This window comes from Seriola lalandi, unplaced genomic scaffold (assembly GCF_002814215.2).
Source record: "Seriola lalandi dorsalis isolate HSWRI2012SDOR001 ecotype SW California unplaced genomic scaffold, Sedor1 jcf7180002054144, whole genome shotgun sequence".
Taxonomy (NCBI): Eukaryota; Metazoa; Chordata; class Actinopteri; order Carangiformes; family Carangidae; genus Seriola; species Seriola lalandi.
The window spans coordinates 306,258-328,043 of NW_019524697.1; the positions used below are offsets into that span (position 1 = coordinate 306,258).

General features: G+C 40.1%; 2 protein-coding genes across 3 annotated transcripts; both read left to right on the forward strand.

Annotated features, from left to right (window-relative positions):
• Positions 1–114: 114 nt before the first annotated feature.
• Positions 115–14,385, forward strand: brca2 (BRCA2 DNA repair associated). The gene is made up of 27 exons (XM_023403552.2): positions 115–260; positions 625–723; positions 1,024–1,257; positions 1,719–1,782; positions 2,090–2,127; positions 2,224–2,240; positions 2,359–2,470; positions 2,560–2,615; positions 2,856–2,946; positions 3,102–3,989; positions 4,119–8,459; positions 8,769–8,867; positions 8,966–9,035; positions 9,128–9,624; positions 9,714–9,904; positions 10,004–10,191; positions 10,347–10,517; positions 11,198–11,570; positions 11,662–11,817; positions 11,904–12,051; positions 12,121–12,233; positions 12,325–12,520; positions 12,623–12,789; positions 12,913–13,051; positions 13,143–13,399; positions 13,640–13,777; positions 13,882–14,385. Exons 2-27 carry the CDS (start codon positions 669–671, stop codon positions 14,236–14,238), a joined length of 9,156 nt encoding a protein of 3,051 aa, XP_023259320.2. The 5' UTR covers positions 115–260; positions 625–668; the 3' UTR covers positions 14,239–14,385.
• n4bp2l2 (NEDD4 binding protein 2-like 2) lies at positions 14,166–19,906 on the forward strand. Of its 2 annotated transcripts, none has more exons than XM_087173274.1 (6): positions 14,166–14,305; positions 15,503–16,572; positions 16,695–16,819; positions 17,592–17,680; positions 17,770–17,846; positions 17,948–19,906. In XM_087173274.1, exons 2-6 carry the CDS (start codon positions 15,503–15,505, stop codon positions 18,114–18,116), a joined length of 1,530 nt encoding a protein of 509 aa, XP_087029400.1. In that variant the 5' UTR covers positions 14,166–14,305; the 3' UTR covers positions 18,117–19,906. The 2 variants fall into 2 exon arrangements, with proteins under 2 accessions (XP_087029400.1, XP_087029399.1); XM_087173273.1 differs by lacking the exon at positions 14,166–14,305 and adding an exon at positions 14,513–15,157.
• Positions 19,907–21,786: the final 1,880 nt, after the last annotated feature.

Below are 21,786 nucleotides of genomic sequence, written 5' to 3' on the forward strand. Positions count from 1 at the left end.
AAAGGAAATCTAATATTCATGTAAACACTGAAAACATCTATAGAATAAACTGAAATCTCCACAAGACTTTTATTTTGAAGTCGAGCTGAGTTCCGGTGAGCGGCGCGCGAGGTTTGTTTTCGTAGCAGGGACTAACTAGCTAGCGGATTGACTCGCTGTAAATACTTCTGTGTCATTTTATCGCATAGTTTGTGGTCTGTTGTCAACATTTTGTAAATTTCATCGCAACATGAAAGTCGAGAGTCTCGCACGCCGTCATGGTAAGTTAGTGTAACTTGAAAGCCAAATCTATTTTTGCCGTCTGATTTCTTTTTGCCAATGAGTGCTGTTAGCAGTAAATTAACCTGAATATAGTTTCATCTAAACATTGGCAACCACGGGCTACGGCTGTGATTCAAACGTTAGCTAATTTTACCCTCGACAGTTTGTTTTAAGCAGTTTTATTATCAAGTTAGCTAACGTAGTTGAGTAGCAGCCACGTAACGTGTGGTCGGAAGTAGCAGCAGACTGCCCATCCTAAGCCAGGTATCGCACCATCGAGCTTAAAGCTAACTTGATGTAGTTTATATCAGTTTCTGCTTTCTAATTTAGCGTTTAAGCATGATGCAAACTATTTCTCCTCAGGTGTGCCGTGTGACAACTCATAGGGATTACACAAGTCACCTGGAATGGACTTAGCCTCAACAAACATGTACGACACCTTCAAAGATGAAATCTGGAAAGGTAAGATAAGAGTTATGTGAACTTGCAATGTAAAAATGGGACTTTTAAGGTCAGTGCAGTTTAATATAATATAAAATAAGTTTGAACGTTATAAGTTGCATAAAGGTTGTTCTTGTTGCATGGCTGTTCTCATGCATTACAAACGTGTTCATGATGTTCTTCCACCACTTGTACACACAGTTGCATAATTACCAAATAATACTCTTTATACAAACACAAAACTCAAAACAACATGCACTGTACTTTGGATTTGGCGGACTTCATACTAAGCTGTAAGCCATTTTTTATTTCCCAATTTAGAGCTGGGACCACTGGACCCCGACTGGTTTGATATACTGACAGCTCAAGCGTTCATTAATGAGGGAAGTGTCTCTGATCAAGATGACATCTGTGCTAACCAAGAGGGAAATTTTAAAACGCCTTTCAACAAAACTGCACTTGACAGTCAGCTGTTTTCAACACCCAAAGTTTTCAGACACAATCGAGTTGTGTCCCCTGAAACTGAAGATGAGCAGTCCTTCACTGTTGAGCAAGGTAATGTTTGATCACAATTTGACCGTTGACTAATGCAGTAATATAAATCAAAAATTTCTATAACATTAAATGTATCGAGTCCAGGCTCGGCCGTGGGATCTTTCTGTGTGGAGTTTGCATGTTCTCCCCGTGGCTGACCATAGGTGTGGCTGTGAGTGTGAATGGCTGTCTGTCTCTATGTGTTTGCCCTGCAATGGACTGGCGACCTGCTCAGGGTGTACCCCACCTCTCGCCCGAAAAGATGCTGGGATAGGCTCCAGCCCCCCCGCGACCCTACTAGAGGATAAGCGGTAGAAAATGGATGGATGGATGGATTAAATGTATCCAGAACGGGATTGGATGTCTGCATTGGGCATTTTAAATATGTTATTCTAATTTGTAGTAACCTACTTATGTCTGCATTGATAAGCTTTCCTGAGGTTACATCTATAAAATATTATTTCTCTGTGCTGCACCTTTAGAAAAGGAAACACTGCCATGGACGGCAACACAAAGTCCATGTTTGTTTGAGATGTCAAAAGAGGGGTAAGTGCAACAACAGACTTAGTTACCTGTGCTGTTTGAAAGAGAAGTTCTTAATTTTTTGCATAGTTCTTATTGGTTGCCATGACTAAAAACTGTGTTTTTATCTTAGTGAATTGTCGTTATCTGATTTTGGATATAACTCTTGATGGTGAAGATTTGTGCTTTGAGGAAAGACTCACATACACAGCTAAAATCATATTCCCACACATTGTTAAGTTGGTGATAATGGAGCTATTTTCAAGTTAGTTTTTCCCTAGTTACTTGTGTTTTCACTGCTGATCGTTATTGTTGGTCTTGTTCTTTTTAGGGTCCCAGGAGTCCGGCCTCAGAGTCAGGACAGTTTTGGTGAGCTGCAAATTAATCTGTATTCCACCTGTTTGAATTACATTTCAAATAAAGATTTAATCATTACTGTTTTTTTTGCTTCTGTCATTTGTACAGATTTGCTTCCTACCCCAGTAAGTGTATTAAATCAAAGAGTGATGTTATTTTTCCTCCAGTAAATGCCAGTATTTGAATGTGGAGTAATGGATAACGTTAAAGTTTGCCCTCTTTGTGTTGTTGTATGAATGACAGATCAGCCATGCCAAGCAAATATCTGAAAGTCTTGGTGCACAGATTCATCCTGATATATCGTGGACCAGTTCTCTGAATACCCCACCAGCTGTGCTATCCACCCTGATTTTATGTAAGCAAATGACTCAGTTGGTTTTTTGTGTGTGAGAGTGTGTGTGTGAGTGATTTATTAACTAATCATGTGTCTTCTCAATGTTACAGCTAAAACAGATGAGAGTCCCTGCCCAATGAGTGTTTCTGATGAAAACAATGTTGTTGTGAGTAATTTGTCCAGCCCAATATACAGCAGACATACAGTATATTTATCTCATTAATTTGTAGAATTTTACAGAATGCCAAGTCTTTGGTCTGATGTGTGAAAAGATAGGGAATCAAGGAATCAAGTGATTGTTACTAGGAAATTAAAGGACAAGGCATACCATTATAGTTTACATAGGGATAATTTGGTGTTTGAAATTTCTTCTGAAACTCATTTTTTCTTTCTTACCTGTTTTTAGTTTGTACGGAAGCTTTTTCCTTATCTTTCAAATACATCCAGAGATGGGGCAGTATCACCCAAAAACAATGACGTGCCCACTGTTCACCGAGGTAATGAGTTTTTCCTTTACAATTTGCTCACATTTAGGATGGCACAGTAGCTCTGAGCATGACTGAAAAAGCTATGCATTGCAACAGATTTATTTTTCACAGGTGTTTAGATGCAACATGTAAAATAATACTGATTGTTGGTCTGTAATCAACAGGTGTTGTTTCCCCAGTGTCTGATCATAATCCAGAATTCCACAATTCCCCCCAGAATCGGGGTGAGAGTGTTTGGAGACAGAAGCTACCAGATGCTATTGAGGATGGAGAAATACGCAGCACAGTTGCGAGTGTTCTTGATGGAGCTGAAAATGTTCTCTCAGTATTTTTCGCCAACAGTAGTTCAGCGCTGAGAAAAGTGAAAACTGAAAGAATCAAGAGGAAGCAAATCATTCCAACCAAAGAACATGGTTGCAGCTCTACAGACATGTCATCTACAAAAAATGCTGTGTCCAGCGAACAGAGAACAGATAAGTGGGAACCTGTCAAACTTTCCTCTCCCCCGCCGGTGAAAAATGGAGATGTTGAGATAACCCAGTGGTCTCCATTGAGTTTATCTGAAATTCCTCCCTGTACTGTAGATTCTTCTTGCCATGATAACAGTCGTGTTGCACAAGTGGAAAACAACATTTTAACAGAGAAACTGCCGAGTGACTCTGATTCTGGCCGTTCCATGAGAGGGAGTGGCAGCGAAAAGAAACACCTTTCAAAACAAGATCAAAGGGTGACAAACACCTCTGAGGAGAGTGGAAGTGGATGCACCAAGTTTGAAAATATGAACGTTGGACAAGTTGTTAACCATGGAAACTCGCTGCATCATGATGATGTAGAGATTCACAGAGGTGTCTTTAAGAACATTTTGACAGAACAAAAGCCGAATGACTCTGATTCTGGCCAGCTGTTCAGGCCACCTTTGAAAATCGCAGACTCTGGATTTACTAAGAAAAAGAGAAAATTTATTTATTCTATTGAGATGTCAAAAACACAAGTTCAAGGAAAAGAAACCCAGTCTCAGAAGATTGACCCAGTACCAGGGATTCCAGATTCTGGTAACACATTACTCATTCATGTCAAAGTATTCTTAGATAAAATGATATACACTTTTTATCAACATGGAAACAACCTATTTTTGTACATTGACTGAATTTATCCTTTTTTATCATCATGCTTTCTTTCAGGATACAAAGCCAAGCCGTTGGGGAAAGCACCAGGTGAAGCAGACTGTTGCAGTGTCAGGGGGAATGAGATACAAAAACAGGAAAATGAAGAAAATCTACCTACTTCTGTACAAGCAAAAGTCCAGGATCTTGACATGTCGCAGCTCTGCAGAGATTTTGCGCAAGACTTCAGTCAAATGTTAGACCCCAGTAAAGTAAGTGAAGTAGCAGAGGATACTCCTCGAAATGGCTTCTCCTCATCGGCTTGTCTGTCAGTCATGAGACGAGCTAAACAGAGAGCAAGGCAAACAAATGTTAACCAGGACTGTAATGGTGTCGGTAACGGAGGACACGTTTCTAACACTAATCAAAATTACTCCATCAATGAGGGCACAGTCAGTGACAGTGGATTCCAGTCTGCTGTTACAGATGACACTCACCTGACGACAACATTGTGTATTCTTCCCAGCTCGGAGAACATTGGTCAAAGTCAGAAGTGGACTGGATGTACAGCTGGTATCCACACGACTGCTTCTTTTCTATCTACAAACACAGGAAATGGAAAATATCCTTTGGATGATATTTTACAAGAAGCTGACACTGATGCCAAGCTGCACAGTGCAATAAAGGAAAGCCAGACATTGGGCCCTTGCAGAGAGAGTGAGTTGCACACACAGAGCACATCAACACAACCCCCGAGCAGTGCAAAAGGAACCGCAAATAACCTTAATTGCTTTCCACTCAATAGTCAAGTTAATGGCAGTTTCCCAGAGAAAACAACAGTTTCTCTTTCTTCCGTCCATGCATCAGGATTCAAAACTGCTTCAAATAGGGGTATACAAATTTCTTCAGCCAACCTAGAGAGAGCCAAGCGTCTCCTTGCAGAGAATGAAGCTGAAAGGACGTTTAGTGATCAGCCCATCAACAGAGACCATGACACTAAAGAGGAAGTTAGCATGACTAATCAAGCAGTATTGAAAAATACAGTCTCTAACTCAAACCAGCCACCTTATTCATGTGAAAAGTTTGGGGATATCAGTTGCCAGTTAACAGCTTCACAAAAAGCTGATGTGACAGAACTGTGCACTCTCCTGGAAGAAGCAGATAGCCAGTTTGAATTTACACAGTTCAAAACTGCAAAGCTGCAGCAGCATTGTCAAGATAATGTAACCTGTCCCCAAAAAGTTGACAAAGAACTTGACCCTGATTTTCTTATGGGCATTGATTTTGATGACAGCTTTAGTTCAGATGCTGAAAAGCACCTGGCAATAACTGTGATGCTTGATAAAAGGGCCCCAGTTTCAGATGGTAAAGCAAACTGTGTGACATCAAAGGGAAAGAGTAAATCCACAGTTATATCATCGTCAAGTGCAATGAAAAAAGAAAATTCTTCTACTGAAGACGTGTCTTCCTCTTCGAAGCACACCTCAGAAGGCAGTATTATGTCAGCTGAACCCAAAAACCTTGACAGAGCTGGGTTCACTGAAACAAGCAAGCAGGAGAACAAAAATCCTTTGATGCTCTGTGTAGGATTTAAAACTGAGAGAAGAAATGTTTTGAGAGTTTCAAAAAAATGTTTTAGCGAAGCTAGAGCTTTGTTTGCAGATTTAGAGGAAAATCTGACAGATCAGAAATCACCAGATGCGCAAAGCAGTGAAGTTGATGCTAAAACCGAGCAGAGGCGGGTCACAAGCATTAGAGATAAAGATTCTGCCAGAAATTTTGAAAATAGAATGGACAAATCCATGTGTCGAAGTGGGTTCCAGATGGCCAGTGGGAAAGGGATTAATATTTCAGAAAAAGCTATTCAAGAGGCAGATGCTTTCTTCAAAGACTGTGACATCAGTGACAGCAGCACTGGCATGTCAATAAAACAAAAAAAGGGCATAGAATCCTTGCCTGCAAGTGTCAGTCATAAGAAAAAACATTCAAAATTCAAAAATGTCGAGGGGATTAAAGAAAACGTCTCTGAAGCACCAATCTGTGAATTTGAAAAAGTGAAGGCTGGACCAGCAACAGAGGTTTTGAGGCATAATGTGGAGATTCAGAGTTCTGCTTTTAAGAATACATCGGCTTTACCAAATGCAGTTTCTTTCCATGGAAACTTGTCGGAGAGCACTGGTTCCTCTGCCATTAATCGGTTGAGCAATGGAGGTGGATTCTCTACAGCCAGTGGGAAGAAAGTATCTGTGTCAGCTGATGCAATGAAAAAAGCCCAGTGTCTTTTGAATGAAATTCATACAGATGAGGACACAAAGGAACAACTGAAACAGAAAGGAGATGCTCTAAGAACAGGTCATCTCGCCAATCAGATTCAAGTTGCACCACCTAAAAATGACGGATTTCAGACAGCCAGTGGCAAAAGAGTTGTCATTTCATCTGCAGCTCTCAAGAAAGCAAAATCATTGTTGAGTCAATGTGAAGCAGTTGAGGATGAAGTCAGTGTAAAACCAACACATTCCAAGATGCCTGTTCCTAGCCTTTCATCCAGGAATAGTGGGTTTCATGCAGCCAGTGGTAAGCCTGTGGCACTTTCAGCTGAGGCCCTCCAGAAGGCAAAAGCTCTTTTCAGTGACATCACTTTCAGTGCAGAGATCCCAGCTGTTTCAGACACAAGGAATAGCGACAAGAAACAAGACAATACTGGAAATTCAGACAGAGTACAATGTGGTTTCATGACTGCAGGGGGATCAACTGTCCGTGTGTCTCAGAAAAACCTGTTGAAAGCCACAAACATTTTGAAAGAATTTGATGATTGTTCTATTCCTGCAAAGGCAACGCAAGGAGCAGATGCTTTCTTCAAAGACTGTGACAATATGGACAGTAGCAATGGAATCCGTGATAAAAGTGTAGAACCTGTGAGAGGGAGTCGCAGTGAGAAGAAACACCTTTCAAAATTTAAACAACATCAGAGGGTGACAAACACCTCTGAAGAGAGTGGAAGTGGGTGCGCTGAGTTTGAAAATTTGAGTGTGCGACCAGTTGTCAACCATGAAAACTCGCTGCATCATGATGATGTGGAGATTCCCAAAGGTGTCTTGAAGAACACACCAGACTCTCCAAATGGAAACCCGCCTTTGATGGCAACGCCACTTTCTTCCCCATTGTGCACAATATCAAAGAACATCGGTTCCTCTGTCTTCAGTGAATTTAGCAGCAGTGGTGGTGGATTCTGTACCGCCAGTGGAAAAAAAGTATCTGTGTCGGATGACGCAATAAAAAAAGCAAAATCGCTATTGAGTGAAAGTGCTGTCTTTACGGACACAAACAAACAACTGAAACAAAAAGAAGACCGTTTGCCACCACAGAACAGTGGAAAAGGAGTTGCTATTTCATTTGCAGCCCAGAAGAAAGCAAAACCTCTGTTAAGTGAATGTGACGGAGTTGAGGACAAAATCAGTGTAAAGCCAACACATGCCAAGATACCAGATTCTTGTTCATCACTCAGGAATGGTGGATTTCTTGCAGCCAGTGGTAAGCCTGTGGCATTTTCTTCTGAGGCCCTCCAGAAGGCAAAAGCTCTCTTCAGTGACATCAGTTTCAGTGCAGAGATCCCAGCTGTTTCGGACACAGGGAAGAGTGATAAACACAAAGATACTCGAATAAATACAGAAAAAGTACATTGTGGTTTCACAACTGCGGGGGGAGCCAAAGTCCGCGTGTCAGAGAAAAATCTTTTGAAAGCAAAGAACCTTTTGAAAGAATTTACAGATGGGGAGAGTCATGATTCAAACTCATGCTCAACAAGCCCACATGACGCCCATAAAACAGATCCATCAAAAGTGAAAGATATGAAAAGTTCAAATTCTAATGTCACCACAGCCAGAGACAAGGACATGCCTGCGAGGGAAAGTGCCCCTGAGGTGGTCAAATGTGTTCAGTCTATGAAAGAGACTTACCATGAAAATGAAACTCTACAAAATTCAAGTGCACATGGTTCTGTTTCGATCAAAGAAAAGGCGCTTAAAGAGGCATGGAAGTGTAAAGAAGGCAAAATTACCCCATCATCGGTGGACAACCTCCATGACACTCCCGGAGCTGAGATGGCAAATGTGTTGGACAATGAAGTAAATCATACAAGCAGCAGAGAGGGACCGAAGCTCAAAAGGTCAGAGGAGTCTTCAGGTCTAATATTACAGTCACTTAATCTCAGTGGCTGCACTGAGACCCAGCAGAAGTTTCTGGCCCAGGAAGCTCTTGACTGCACTAAAGCTTTGTTAGAGGATGAAAGTCTAGCTGGCCAGAGTCTCTCAGTGACGTTAGAAAATGTGCCACAGCGAGATGACCCAAAATCCAACAACAGATCTGTAGAGGAACAAAAAGGAAGAGGGAAAAGATCAGTAGACGATGCAGATATGACTGGTAAGTGGCTGCACATCTTATCTCAGTGTTTTCAGATCTTACTGAATATGGACTATTTAAAGAACAAATTAATTTAATTGCAATTCTTTCAACTGGGGTCAAAGTTTTGACTATTTTAGCCCTGTTAGACATTTTAAGTTAATAGATTTTTCCCATATTGCACATGAACTGTTATTTAGGAAATTAACAAAAAAAATTAAGATGTTTGATTATTACTAATCTTAAGCTGTGAATCTGTGTGTTATATCCATCACTATTAATCTTATCTAATCTCTAATGGTTGACTTGACTTGTTTTGACATATTCTAGGCCAACCTCCGCTGAAAAGACGATTGCTGGAAGAATTTGATAGGACTGTTGATGGTCCAAGATGTTCAACACTCAGACCACAAAAAAGTTGTCCAAATAGTAAGTCATTAGCACTGAAACTAATTATCTAAAGAATGCATACCTTGTCTTATAAATTAAATGACTCTTGATCCGTTTTTTTTTTTTCCTTAATTAAGGTGTAATTAAAGACAGGAGAGCTTTCAAGTACAGCGTCTCTCTTCATCCAAACATCACAAGGCCACACAAGTAAGTTGCCTTTGAGTTGTTATCCATGGTTTCAAGCAGCAGACACAAGTTTTCAGCTCTTTGTGATCTATGTTATTTTTTTTGTCTTACAGGAATGGAAAAACCTATGTGGAAACCAGCCAGCAAAAGACAACACCAACACAACATTCAGCCTCAGGAGAGAGCAGATCAGCACATTCCAAGATGCCAGTGTTTGTTCCTCCATTCATGAAAAACACAAAGACCGAGAGTCACAAGAATACACTCCTCAAGGACAACATAAGAACACCTTCTGCATTTGTTCCCCCATTCAAAAAACAAAGAACTATTGTCCAAGAGAGCTCATCTAAACCACAAGAGGAGGAGAATAAACACCACCATCTCTTTGTAGCACCCTCTTACAGCAACATTTTTGTACCGCCCACTAAAAAGAAACAAAGCAGTATAGATGTAACTGGTAATAGAAGCAAAGAAGACATTGAGACAGTGGCCTTGCCTGATACTACAAACGATTATTTGAAGGATAATCAAAACGTTCCTGTTGGCTGTGGATCAGAGGACGCTGCTGCAGAGGCATCATGTGTGGAGAACACATTTTCCAGAAGCCAAGGTGAAGTAACCTTTTGGGATGAAGTCAGTATGATACACTGTAAACACTCTGTATAACAGGTACAAATATGTTGTCTTTATGGTTTACAGACATGTTTCTGAATCTTGAAAATGTGGAACTGGCACGGGATATGCAAGACATGAGAATCAGGAAAAAGAAGCGGCAGACGATTCGACCATTTCCAGGCAGTTTGTTTCTAACCAAAACCTCGGGGGTTTCGAGGATCCCATTAAAAGCTGCAGTAAATGGAAAACCTCCTGCAAGATACACTCTGAAACAGGCAAGGCCAGGACTTCAGAGTGTATGTTGTCACAGTGCATTTTGTTGTATTTAATTTAAATATCTGTAATGTAAACATCTTGATGCTGCTGTGTTTCAGCTGTATGGATATGGAGTACATCAGCATGTGTCTGAGATCACAAGTGAGACTGCAGAAACCTTTCGCTTCAATTTGCAACAGTTCCTCAAACTGGAAGCATTTATAGACGGAGGTGGTGTTCAGCTTGCTGATGGAGGATGGCTGATCCCCAGCAACGATGGGACTGCAGGGAAAGAAGAGTTTTATAGGTATTATTAATTTGAGGTTGAGTTTAAATCAGTCTTTGTAATCGTAGTCGTATTATACTGTTTGTTTTTTATTAAACCAGGTATATCTTGGTGTCTGCAAATGCAGCCTGCGGGCCGATAGCACTGAACATCATCCTGTTTTTCGCTGTCCACAGAGCTTTATGTGACACCCCAGGTGTGGATCCTAAGCTGATAAGTGAGGAGTGGGTGTATAATCACTACAAATGGATTGTGTGGAAACAGGCCTCCATGGAAAGATCTTTTCCAGAAACAATGGGAAGCCTCCATCTCACGCCAGAGCAAGTTCTCCTACAGCTCAAGTACAGGTATGTAGGATTGTATTTTTTATCAGTTCTATGAATGTGTAAATACCAAATATACTCCTGAACAAACCCTAGTATTACACATAGCATAATGCCATTTGTGTAATCTTTACAATAGGCTTGGTTTTACTGATGCGGACAATGATTATTTTTTCATTATTGACTGATCTGTCAATTATTTTTTTGATTAATTGTTTGGTCTTTAATATGTTGAGTTTACTAAAAAAGAATGACTGTCACAATTCCCTACAGCCCAAGGTGATGCCTTCAAATATCTTGAATTGTCCAAACAATAGTGAAAGATACAGTTTACTATCACAGAAGACAAAGAAGCTGAAACCAATTAAATTTGCTATTTTTACTTGGGGAAAAAAATGACTTAAAACTATTAAGATACTTGTGGATTATTTAAATGATTTACTTTATTAAGTACTTCAGTACTTCTACTTGGTTAGATTAAATTATATAAGAATAAAAAAAGTTTGAGTAAATATGTCATTTCTACATATGTCACATGTCATTTTTACATATTTACATACATTCTTATTTTGCTAATGGATAAAATACATGGGAAGAGCAGTATGCTTATGTAAATTAATTTTATTGTATTTTTTTGACTAATGAAGTGTTTTAATTTTACATTTAATGTTAATTAATTATTTACTTTATTTTACATGTCTCAGATATGATGTGGAGATCGACCACAGCCGTAGGCCAGCTCTGAGGAAGATAATGGAAAAGGACGACACAGCAGCCAAAACCCTGGTGCTCTGTGTTTGTGGGATCGTCTCCAGGGGTCAATCCCCAAACAGACAGAGTCGTAATGACACCAAGACTCCACAAGGAGCTGATGCCAAGGTTGAATCCCCATCTGCAGTTGTTTGGCTGACAGACGGATGGTACGCCATTAAAGCCCAGCTGGATGAACCTTTGACTGCCATGCTTCACAAAGGTCGACTGGCTGTCGGTTGGAAACTGATCATCCATGGGGCTCAGCTGGTGGGATCACAAGATGCTTGCTCACCTCTGGAGGCACCTGAATCACTCATGTTAAAGGTACTTTAACAAGGGGATCAAAAGTTGTTCTATCTTTCGACAAGTTCAACAAACATAACATGTTGACTTATTGTTTGTTTTTTGTTTTTAGATTTGTACCAATAGCAGCAGACCTGCACGGTGGGATACTAAGCTGGGATTTCACAGAGATCCCCGGCCATTCCTGCTTCCTGTCTCCTGTTTGTATAGAAATGGAGGGCCAGTAGGATGTGTGGACATTACCATACTGAGAAGCTACCCCCTACAGGTGAGTTTCATCTTTGATTAATTTACTATCACTCCTGGAAGTCCATTTTACAATCCATTTGACTGTATGCTTGTTACATTTTCCAGTGGATGGAGAGGAAACCAGATGGGGGCGTTGTGTTCCGTTCTGTTCGTGCAGAAGAGAAGGAGGCGAGACGATATAGCAGCCACAAACAGAAGGCCATGGAAATCCTTTTTGCCAAGATTCAAACTGAATTTGAAAAAGAGGAGAAAGGTAGGAATATTTTTGGCTTGTTATGTACATATTGAGTTGGGAGAAGTTTTAACAAGTTCTCATCTTCAGGTAATAACAAACCTCAACGCAGAAGACGGACAATAAGTCGTCAGGATATTGCAAATCTGCAAGATGGAGAGGAGCTGTATGAAGCAGTGGGGGATGACCCATCTTACCTTGAGGTGATAGGAAATTTACTTTACATATTGTTGACTTAATGTCTTTTTATGAATAGAGTTTTAGTTGCATATCTTTCTTACTTCCATGCCCTAGGCTCATTTGAGTGAACAGCAGTTAGAGACTCTACAAACCTACCGTCACTCTCTGATGGAGAAGAAGCAGGCTGATCTGCAGGATCGATACCGTCGAGCTCTGGAAGCAGAAAACGATGATGGGGGCTGTCCTAAACGAGACGTTACACCTGTGTGGAGACTCCATATTGCTGACTCCATGGGCCAACCTGGCAGTGGTGTGTGTGTTTTTCCTCTATTTTGACTTATTAATGATTACTTCAACTTATGTACTGTTGTGGGTCCAAATACCGGTTGTAATTTATTTTTCTTGGTTTTAGTTTACCAGTTGAATCTCTGGCGGCCTTCCTCGGATCTACAGTCTTTACTGAAAGAAGGCTGTCGATACAAAGTCTATAACCTCACCACTTCAGATGGAAAGAAACGCAGCGGCATTGAAACTGTTCAACTCACTGGGACAAAGAAAACACAGTTTCAGGACCTACAGGTATTATAGGAAACTACTGTCTTTAGTACACATGATTTACCTATGGAGTTATGCATATAATGTATGTGAATTATTAGATGATGGAGATATTTTCTAATATGTATGATTTGTTTTATCATCCAGGCTTCCCAGGAGTGGTTAACAGCTCGTTTTCAACCGAGGGTTTCTACCAATTTTGTGAATATTCAAAACCCAGAATTCCAGCCACTGTGTGGAGAGGTTGATCTCACAGGATATATCATCAGTGTCATAGACGGACAGGGTTGGTGATTTTTTTTTTTTTTTTTTCCTCTTTACTATTTCTTCCATAACCATATAGTTCACTGAATAATTGTTTTTACTTTTGAATACAGGTTCCTCTCCTGCATTTTATTTGGCTGATGGAAGACTGAACTTTGTTAAAGTGCGCTGTTTCAGCAGCTTTTCTCAGTCTGGCCTGGAAGATGTCGTAAAACCCCGTGTGCTGTTGGCTCTGAGTAACCTGCAGCTCAGAGGTCAGTCCACATGTCCCACTCCTGTTGTGTATGCTGGAGATCTGACCGTCTTCTCTACAAACCCCAAAGAGGTTCATCTACAGGAATCCTTTAGCCAGCTCAGAAACCTGGTCCAGGTACAGTGCTTAAATCCAAAACCTTTTAGCTGCTGACATGCTTCAAAAACAGTATTTATCATTCAGCTTCTACATCAAAGGCTGGACGCTCTCACAGCCAAAATACTTCATGTGGTGAAGAAATCAGAATGAGACATATACTAAAATGGTTAGACGTGGGTGTTGACTTTTCTCTTTTGTACTTCCTTTGTTTGGATACAATAAAATGTCATAACTATAATTTTTGTCATGTGTTTTCAGAGTCAGGAGAACTTTTTTCCAACTTGTGAGGAGAAGCTTTCACATTTAGTCAAGTCTAATGGCCTGAGCTCCATCTGTTCTCCAGCTCTGCAACCACAAACCCCAGCTTGTACATCAGACAGAAGACAAGACACCAGTGTGAGTTTATGCACTTGCTGTGGTATCTAGGGCTGTTTAATACACTTGCTCTCATAACCACTTGTAGTTGATTTAAAAGCTAAAATTGTGTTCTTTATATGCAGCTGGTATGTCAGCAGCCAATCAGAAGCCTTGGATCCTTCACACCTGTCAGCAGAAACACTCCTGCAGCAACCCCTTCAACTGAGAAAGACCCCAAAAGCCTGAAGAGGAGAAGAGCTCTGGACTATCTTTCTCGTATCCCGTCTCCACCATCTCTCGCCCATCTGGGCGCAGTGGCTTCTCCAAGTGTAAATAAGACATTCAACCCCCCTCGGAGGTCTGGGACACCAAGCACTTTAAAAACTGTACAGACTCCAGCTCGCAAACCTGTTGTTCCGCAGGTGGAAGATGAATGGGTGAATGACGAGGAACTGGCGATGATTGATACTCAAACATTGCTTGCTGGTGGTTTACTGTAGGTACATAAGACTGTATGATGATGAGTACGCTGCAACTTCGGAAAAACTGTACAAATTAGTGAAAAAGGTAAAGGCTACGCATGGTCTATGTTCTGTAGTTTTTGTAGTCTCACTGGACTAATTAAAGTGGAGAAATTGCCAGTAAAATCATGTCATCACTTCCTACCATTCCTCTTCTCTTCTGTCTACTTTTCTGTCTGTAAAGTTAAGTAAGTTAAACACAAATTTAGCTTCATAAACCCCTAATTGTGTTTTGTTTGAAGCCAGATAACTGAGAGATGATCAGGAGCTGTCACGCCAATAAATAGTGACAAACTTTTTTTAAATAACATACATGTACTGTATAGGATAGTGCAATACTTAACAAACTGTGGCTCATGATAGTTTAAGACAAAATTGTAAAGCACTTTAAATAGTTATTTAGACCTACTTTGAAAGCAAGTGATTCTCTATTGTCATTTTAATAGTAAAGCTCAAACTAAACATAACTACATAATATAATATATTATAATATAATATGTATAAAAATGTGCCTTACATTTGTTATATCATTCCAGAAGAAAAGATCATAAATGCAGTCTCAAAGTGTCACTTTAAAAGGTAGTTAACACCAACACTCTACAGTATATCTTAAAACTAATCCTGTTTAAATACAAGTTATCATAAAAGTATTTTAGATTTTATGGGAAAACAGCTGGATTGATTGAAAGTAACAGCGGCCACTGAGTGTAGTTTGTGCTGCTCCAGACCAGCTGGTGGCGCTAACGCACTCACTTGCGGGTTAGCTAGCCGTTAATGAGGAAAAGAAGGACAATGTTACTTCCGTAAACACAAGGCATTGACAATGTTGAAATTGTGTGCCGGGTTTTTTTTTGGTTAATGTTTTCCCCCCATTATTTATTCGTATTTGATGTATACGGTAAGGATTCACGAATAACGACATTTACTCTATGTTGGTATGATGAGGTAGTGAAGTATTAAACGTAACAAAGTTTTTTTCACCGTCTTCTGTCTAACTCGTGTCATGGCATTAGCTAACGGTTAACTGTTAGGCTTGATTTCGGCTTTGGCTTAAATTAATGTAAAATTACTTCAATGACTGTAAGTGCGCAAACACACTGTCATACTGATTTACCTTTACAATGAAATTGTAAACATGGATTTAATAATGACAACTTATGTTATAATGAAAATAACTACACCGCTTAGTTATAATTGTATACGTTCTAATATAGTAACTTTGTTTTAATGTGTTTTCATGCAGATGTCTTACACCGAATCCTCCTGTTCGGCCTCTCCTGATGTAGAAAGCTCTTGTGTGGGTGAAAGTACTGAAGGTGGTAGAGATGCCTCTGCTGACAAAAACCCTGTTTGTGTGAGCAGTGACTGCATCAGTCGGGACAGCAGTGTGAGGGAGCGTGTGTTAAAGGAGGTAGGACTCACCAGCACCACCTTCATTGGTCCGGCATTTCCTCCAGAAATAGCCACAATCAAGTCTGACATTGAAGACACACTGAGCGAGTTTTATAAAGAGCTTGAGAAGATCGATACACCTGATGGTGCTAATGGTAACCCAGGGAAACAAGGTAAATGTTTTGTTCAACCACCCTCACCTCCAAAAACATCTACCAGCAAACAGACTCAGGATGTACGCAAGGAGAAAAGTGTTCACGCAATGAAATCTGAAAAATCTGACGGCTTCCGGAAAAGCAGTGGACAGAACCAGCCCTCCTGGCCTCACTGGTATCAAAATAAGCCATACTACCCCAGAAGGCCGAGACCAGGCATGGACCCGAGTTTTGGTAGAGCTGCTCCAACTCAAAATAACTGGAATTATCCTCAACCACTGGACAGACCACCAAACCCAAGATTACATACACCCCCATTCCATCACGCACCACCCCCATCTGCATTCCCAAATCCACAAAACCCGCCACCACACATGAATCATAACTGGAGAAGTTCAGGCATGCCGAACCAGTATCAAGAGGAGGCACATTTTCCAACATTTTCAAGCTTCCCATCTCAGAATGTATACAGTCCCCCCACTCAGGGCTATTATGGAGATTATCCACATCACTTAGACAGGGACGAACAGGGTTGTAGCTACGACACATACTCAGATGACGGAAATAGGGGATGGCCTAGAGACAGAGAAGAAGAGTGGTCTCAGTTCGATGAAGACAATGACAGGGGCCAGAGATTTGTTTCTGAAAATGAACTCTGGAAGCAACAGCATCACTGCCGATCTTCTGATAACACTCATGCATCCTCTTCTTTGGTGCTGATCTTAATGAGGGGATTGCCAGGATCTGGGAAATCTACACTGGCCAGGTACGTCTGTGTAATCTCCATTCACTTGAATGTGTGTATTCAGTTTAAAAGAGCCTAACACTCAATTTCTAAGCCTGAATGTATTATCTTTGTTGTACATTTGTGACGTGTCTCTCTCACAGGGAGCTGCTCACCACTGGTCCCAGTGGGCTGATACTGAGCACAGATGACTACTTTGCTCAAAAGAATGGCTACCGCTATGACCCAGGCCTTCTTGGCGTGGCACATGAATGGAACCAGAGCAGAGGTATTGTCTCCCTAAACGCTCACGCGACTTAAGTGGTTCGTCATAATTATTTCCTTAGCATGAGAAAAGTTTTCATTGCATCACAAAGGCATTTCTGTCAGGGCAATCTTTTTATTGTTGTCTTCATAATTACTATTATGAACTTTTTACACTTACAGTATCGTTCAAAAGTTTGGGGCACTAAAAGTAAAGCAAGTTTTCTTTCAAAAATAATGCCATGAATAGTTTTTATTTGTAACTTCATACAAAGTGCACTAAAAACTTTAATGAAATAGATATTTGGTGTGACCACCCTTTGCCTTTAAAGCAGCATCAGTTCTCCTCGGTACACATGAACACGGTTCTTCAAGGTACTTGTAATCCCAGACTCCATAATGTTGAGCTCATGGCCCTGTGGGGGACGTACCAGCTGTTGCAGGACTCACTGAAGATAGCTTAATGGCTCTGGCTATATGTCCGGGGTCATTTCCACTCTGCGGAATGAATTTTGAACCAGTCAGAAGCCTCCTTGATGGTATTGCGTAGTGGATAAGAATCTAAACATCTAAATGCCTGACACATTTGCACAGTACTGTGTCTGAAGAGGAGTTACAGTGGTCTGGTGAACCACTATTTAAATCAAAAATGTTAAAAGGTGCCCGTTCAGCCAGTGAAGTCTTTGCAATATGAGGAAAACAAGTTAAGCTTTAGAAATGTGGTTTGATGAGATTTTTATTTTCTTGCCAGAACTTTGTTCAATAATTTTTTGTGTGTGTGTTTAATCGTCTTTCAGCTAAAGATGCTATGCATGATTGCCGGTCTCCAATTATTATTGATAATACAAACATTCAAGCCTGGGAAATGAAGCCATATGTCAAAATGGTAGGTGGTGATGTCACATATTAATAGTACTAATGAACTAATAAATAGTTTTTCATAGATCCTAATAAAAATGTCCAACTTTTGAACAGGCCTTGGAGAGAGGATACAAAGTGGACTTCTGTGAACCTGACACCAGCTGGAAGTTGGATCCTTATGAGCTTGAAAAGTATGATTCCTTATTTATTATCATATCACACATTCATGCCGGTGCAGACTTTGAAAACTGAACTTCCTAACATGACCTCACTGCACTTCTTTAACCTCAAGGAGGAACAAACATGGTGTTCCCCAGGAGAAGATCATGCAGATGCTGGATCGCTTTTCATTTCCCATATCCATAGACATCGTGATGAGTTCACCAGAGCCGCCTCACATTAACCAGAGACGTCGACCAGAGCATGCGCAGACGATGAGGAGAAACAGAGACTTCTGTTAGTTACTGCAAGGATTTAACCAGCCAAATAATTTGCCTTGAAGAACAACATTTTTGTAATGGTTTAAATACTGTTGCTGCTGTTTCTACATGATTTTAATATATAATTTTGTATGATGTAAATTTGTGGAATGGCAAAACAAATATATTTTCTCTAAAGAAGTTTTCATTATTAAATTGTCATGTGTAAAATCTTTGCTAGAAAAACTCTTTTCTACATTCCACTCTATTATTTTTGAAATTTGTAAAATATGGAACAACATGGAAAACCATCTGCCTAATGTTAGTTTCCTGTTTAAATTGATTACCAGTTGCTTGTTAAAATAGTTTTCAGCATATTCTCATTCCCTTAAATCTGCAGAGCATCTGTGAGAATATTCTGTTCTGGTAAACCACAAGTTTCATAGTCAGTTTATCTCTATGGTTGTACAAACGCATTTTTGTTTTGAGCCAAAAAGTTGCTCGTTCTCTCTGTTGGTGCTTGCAAGACACATCAAAATGCAATTTGTAACGTAATTTATTTGTTTATTTCTCAATATTTTATCAATTGGACAATTTCTGCTTTTTTTAATTTTAGTTTTTGGGCTAAACTGTGAAAGTGAAGCAATAGTGAATATACCGGTAGTACAAAATAGCCATAAACTGTTGAGTCTTGTTAAACACTCAGTTTCCCATGGGAGAATAATCAGAATAATCCCACTACACCTGCAGTGCGAAAACAATATATAGAGACATAAGCACTGTAGCTTCTCTGATATTCAGCAGAATAATAGTGAGTGTGGAGTGTGACGTGCCAGTTTGATAGCATTCATTACTGGGTCTCACAGGAAATCACATTTTGCCTTTGTATTCCCTCTGGTGTTCATTAAAGCAGCACGAACAGGTGCTGCTTTATTGACTTCAGCCAGGGATTATTTTTGTCTGGACCTCAAGATTGTTGTTGCTCGAACGTATATCTCCATTTGAGGAGGCATTTTGATCCAATCAGTTTGAAATTTTATACATCAAATGGTGTTGGCTGAAATCATTATTATACCATGTTAGACCCAACTGTTTTATTGCTGTGGATTTTGGGCCAAGCTCATATTTTCCAGTGGAGCTTCACGTGACAGATCTGGGTTAGTTTTTCTGTTCTCTGCTTCACATTATGCAGACCTCGCTGTTTCATGTTTAAAAATAGCACAAAAGGAAAAGAACATTGAAAACTGCATGCACATAAAGTGAGAGTTCTTTCAACCAAGTATGTGCTGTTTTGGCTGATAGAGGATGATCAGTGGAGGCTTAAAATACCAAGGGGGGGACATCTTGCATTAGTACCCCAGCAGTAACTGCAGGTAAAGCTATGTATGGTTGTTAAGATTGTCAGAGGTCATTTTGAAAGGCTTGTGATGTTATTAAGCAAATACCCTCATTAAGTGTCTTTCAGTCCATGATAGTAAGGGTCCACTTTTCTTTCAGTCCTCCTCATGTGGTATCTCATCATTAGTTTTGAAACTTCGCCCTGCTACATCATCTTATTTTACAGTGTTTTAAACTGATTCCAATTAGTCAAGGTGATATTTACTGCAGTTTGAAACACTGTATAGTATTTCCTTTAATTTGTCCCCCTCCTGTTGGACAGACATGGACATTACACAGATGCCAGCAGCACTTTCATCACAAGACTGAAGTGCATTTTCTGGTAGACTTTGTCCAATTGGTCTTGACAGTCACAAACTCAGAACCTGTGATTTTTCCTCACATTGCTGAGGAGCATGTGATCCCTCCATGGAATAAAATTGTTTGCTCCCTTATGCTGTCTCAAGGTTGATTGTCCAAGACTTGTCTGCAACTGCATGTCTTTTCCCTGCAGGTTTGTTAACATCGCACCAACCTTGACCTACAGAATCTAGAGCCAATGTGCAAGCCAACAGTTAGCACTTCATGAAATCATGTGTCACATCTTTTCTTCAGTATAAATACAGTGTATCATATGCCAAGATGAAGTCAGTCTGCATTAGCTACAAGACAGGAAATACAAAACTGATGGGCCACTGGTACAGTCAGATGACCCAAAAATTCCTGCCTTTTTAGTCTGAGCTGTTTAGTTGGGTGTCCCTGACATAACAATGACCTTGTGTAAGAGTTTTAGAGAAGCCTTTAAATGGACAAAGCCTCCTTATCTCCATTGAAGAGGTGGCAGTTTGACTCATTGTGATTGTTGAACATGTGACCTGTGATAATTATTTGACTTCAAGAAACTGGTGCATCTAGGCACAAGATCAATCAGTGAGTCAATAACAAAAATCAATCAATAAAGAAGACAAAATAAACTGTGATGAGAAGGGCAGTGGTGTTACTACTTCAGAAAATTTATGTAAGATAGTAACAGATTTTATATCAAAACAGAGTCCTTCATAGACATTTCAGGAGCTTTGATGGTTCCATTCTTGTAAAAATATTTAATGTAGCATGAAATAATCTCCGGCAACCAACTCAGGAACACCATTATATTATCAGCATGGGGCATAATGGCAGCTGCCTTCTGTTTCTTAAAGGGAAAAGCTTTGACCTTTGAAATCCTGGAGCTGTTCAACACCGTGGTCCTTGATGAAGCCGTGGTCTGTACATGAGCAGGAGCATTGGACACTTTGTTACACACAGTGATATGAACTGCTCTAGGAAATGAAATGAACAGCTCATTTCCACAGAAAAACAAGATTATTCTATTTGGCAGCAGTTTGGCCTAATGCAGACAAGCTGGTAGTCAACACAGAGTTCCCAACATGGGTGGTCAGTTTGCCTCCTTCACACACACATTATCTGAGACGTGACCTCATGTGGGTAACCACATGTCTTTCCTTGTAATTTCTATTGGTAGCTATTGGGATTTGATTATAGCACACTCCAATCTTTGCACTATCCATTTACTTAGAAAGGCTTTCTTTCAGTGACCTTCCTGGAGCATGTATAGAAATGATCTTTCTATTATTAGAAGATCACTTATTGTAAGACTTTCTTCCTTTAATTATACTGTGCAGAGAGCTTCAGCAGCTCCAGCAAGCCTTTATCTCATGAATGTACAGTGGATTTCAACTTTGATTAAATTGTTCAAATTGTACTTTTATTTAATGTAGTTTAAGTTAAACTAAGCAGTATTTTTCACTCTTTATATACAGTAATTGTTGGCAATGTTTTACATTTATCCTTTATGCTACAGCAAATCTATGAATACGCTCTCATATGTCAGCGCTGCATGGTCACAGGGATTTAAATCACCCAGAAAACCAGAGGTCCTTTATTAGTAATACTACAATAGAACTCCCAGCAAGGCTTTGGCAACTGTGAACTGTAATTTGTGTAACAGTGACACAATATCCTGCTGATTTTCCAACAACAGGATGTGAGAAACAGGAAAACTCATGAACATTAATCCCTGGAGGAGCTAACATGCCCATGCTTCCTCTAGTGGCACTGCAAATACACAAATACACCGTGAATGGCAATAGCTTAAATCAACCAACGGATATGACTCTGCTTTTGACTATTAGTTACCTCCTCTTTTATATCCCGCATTTTCTGTGTGCCTCTATTTCCTCAGCCAGATGCTCTCTCTTGATTTTCAGGCTGGGGGCTGATAAGAGTCCTTGAAACACAAACATCATGTACGATGGTGCCTGACTACTACCTGAAT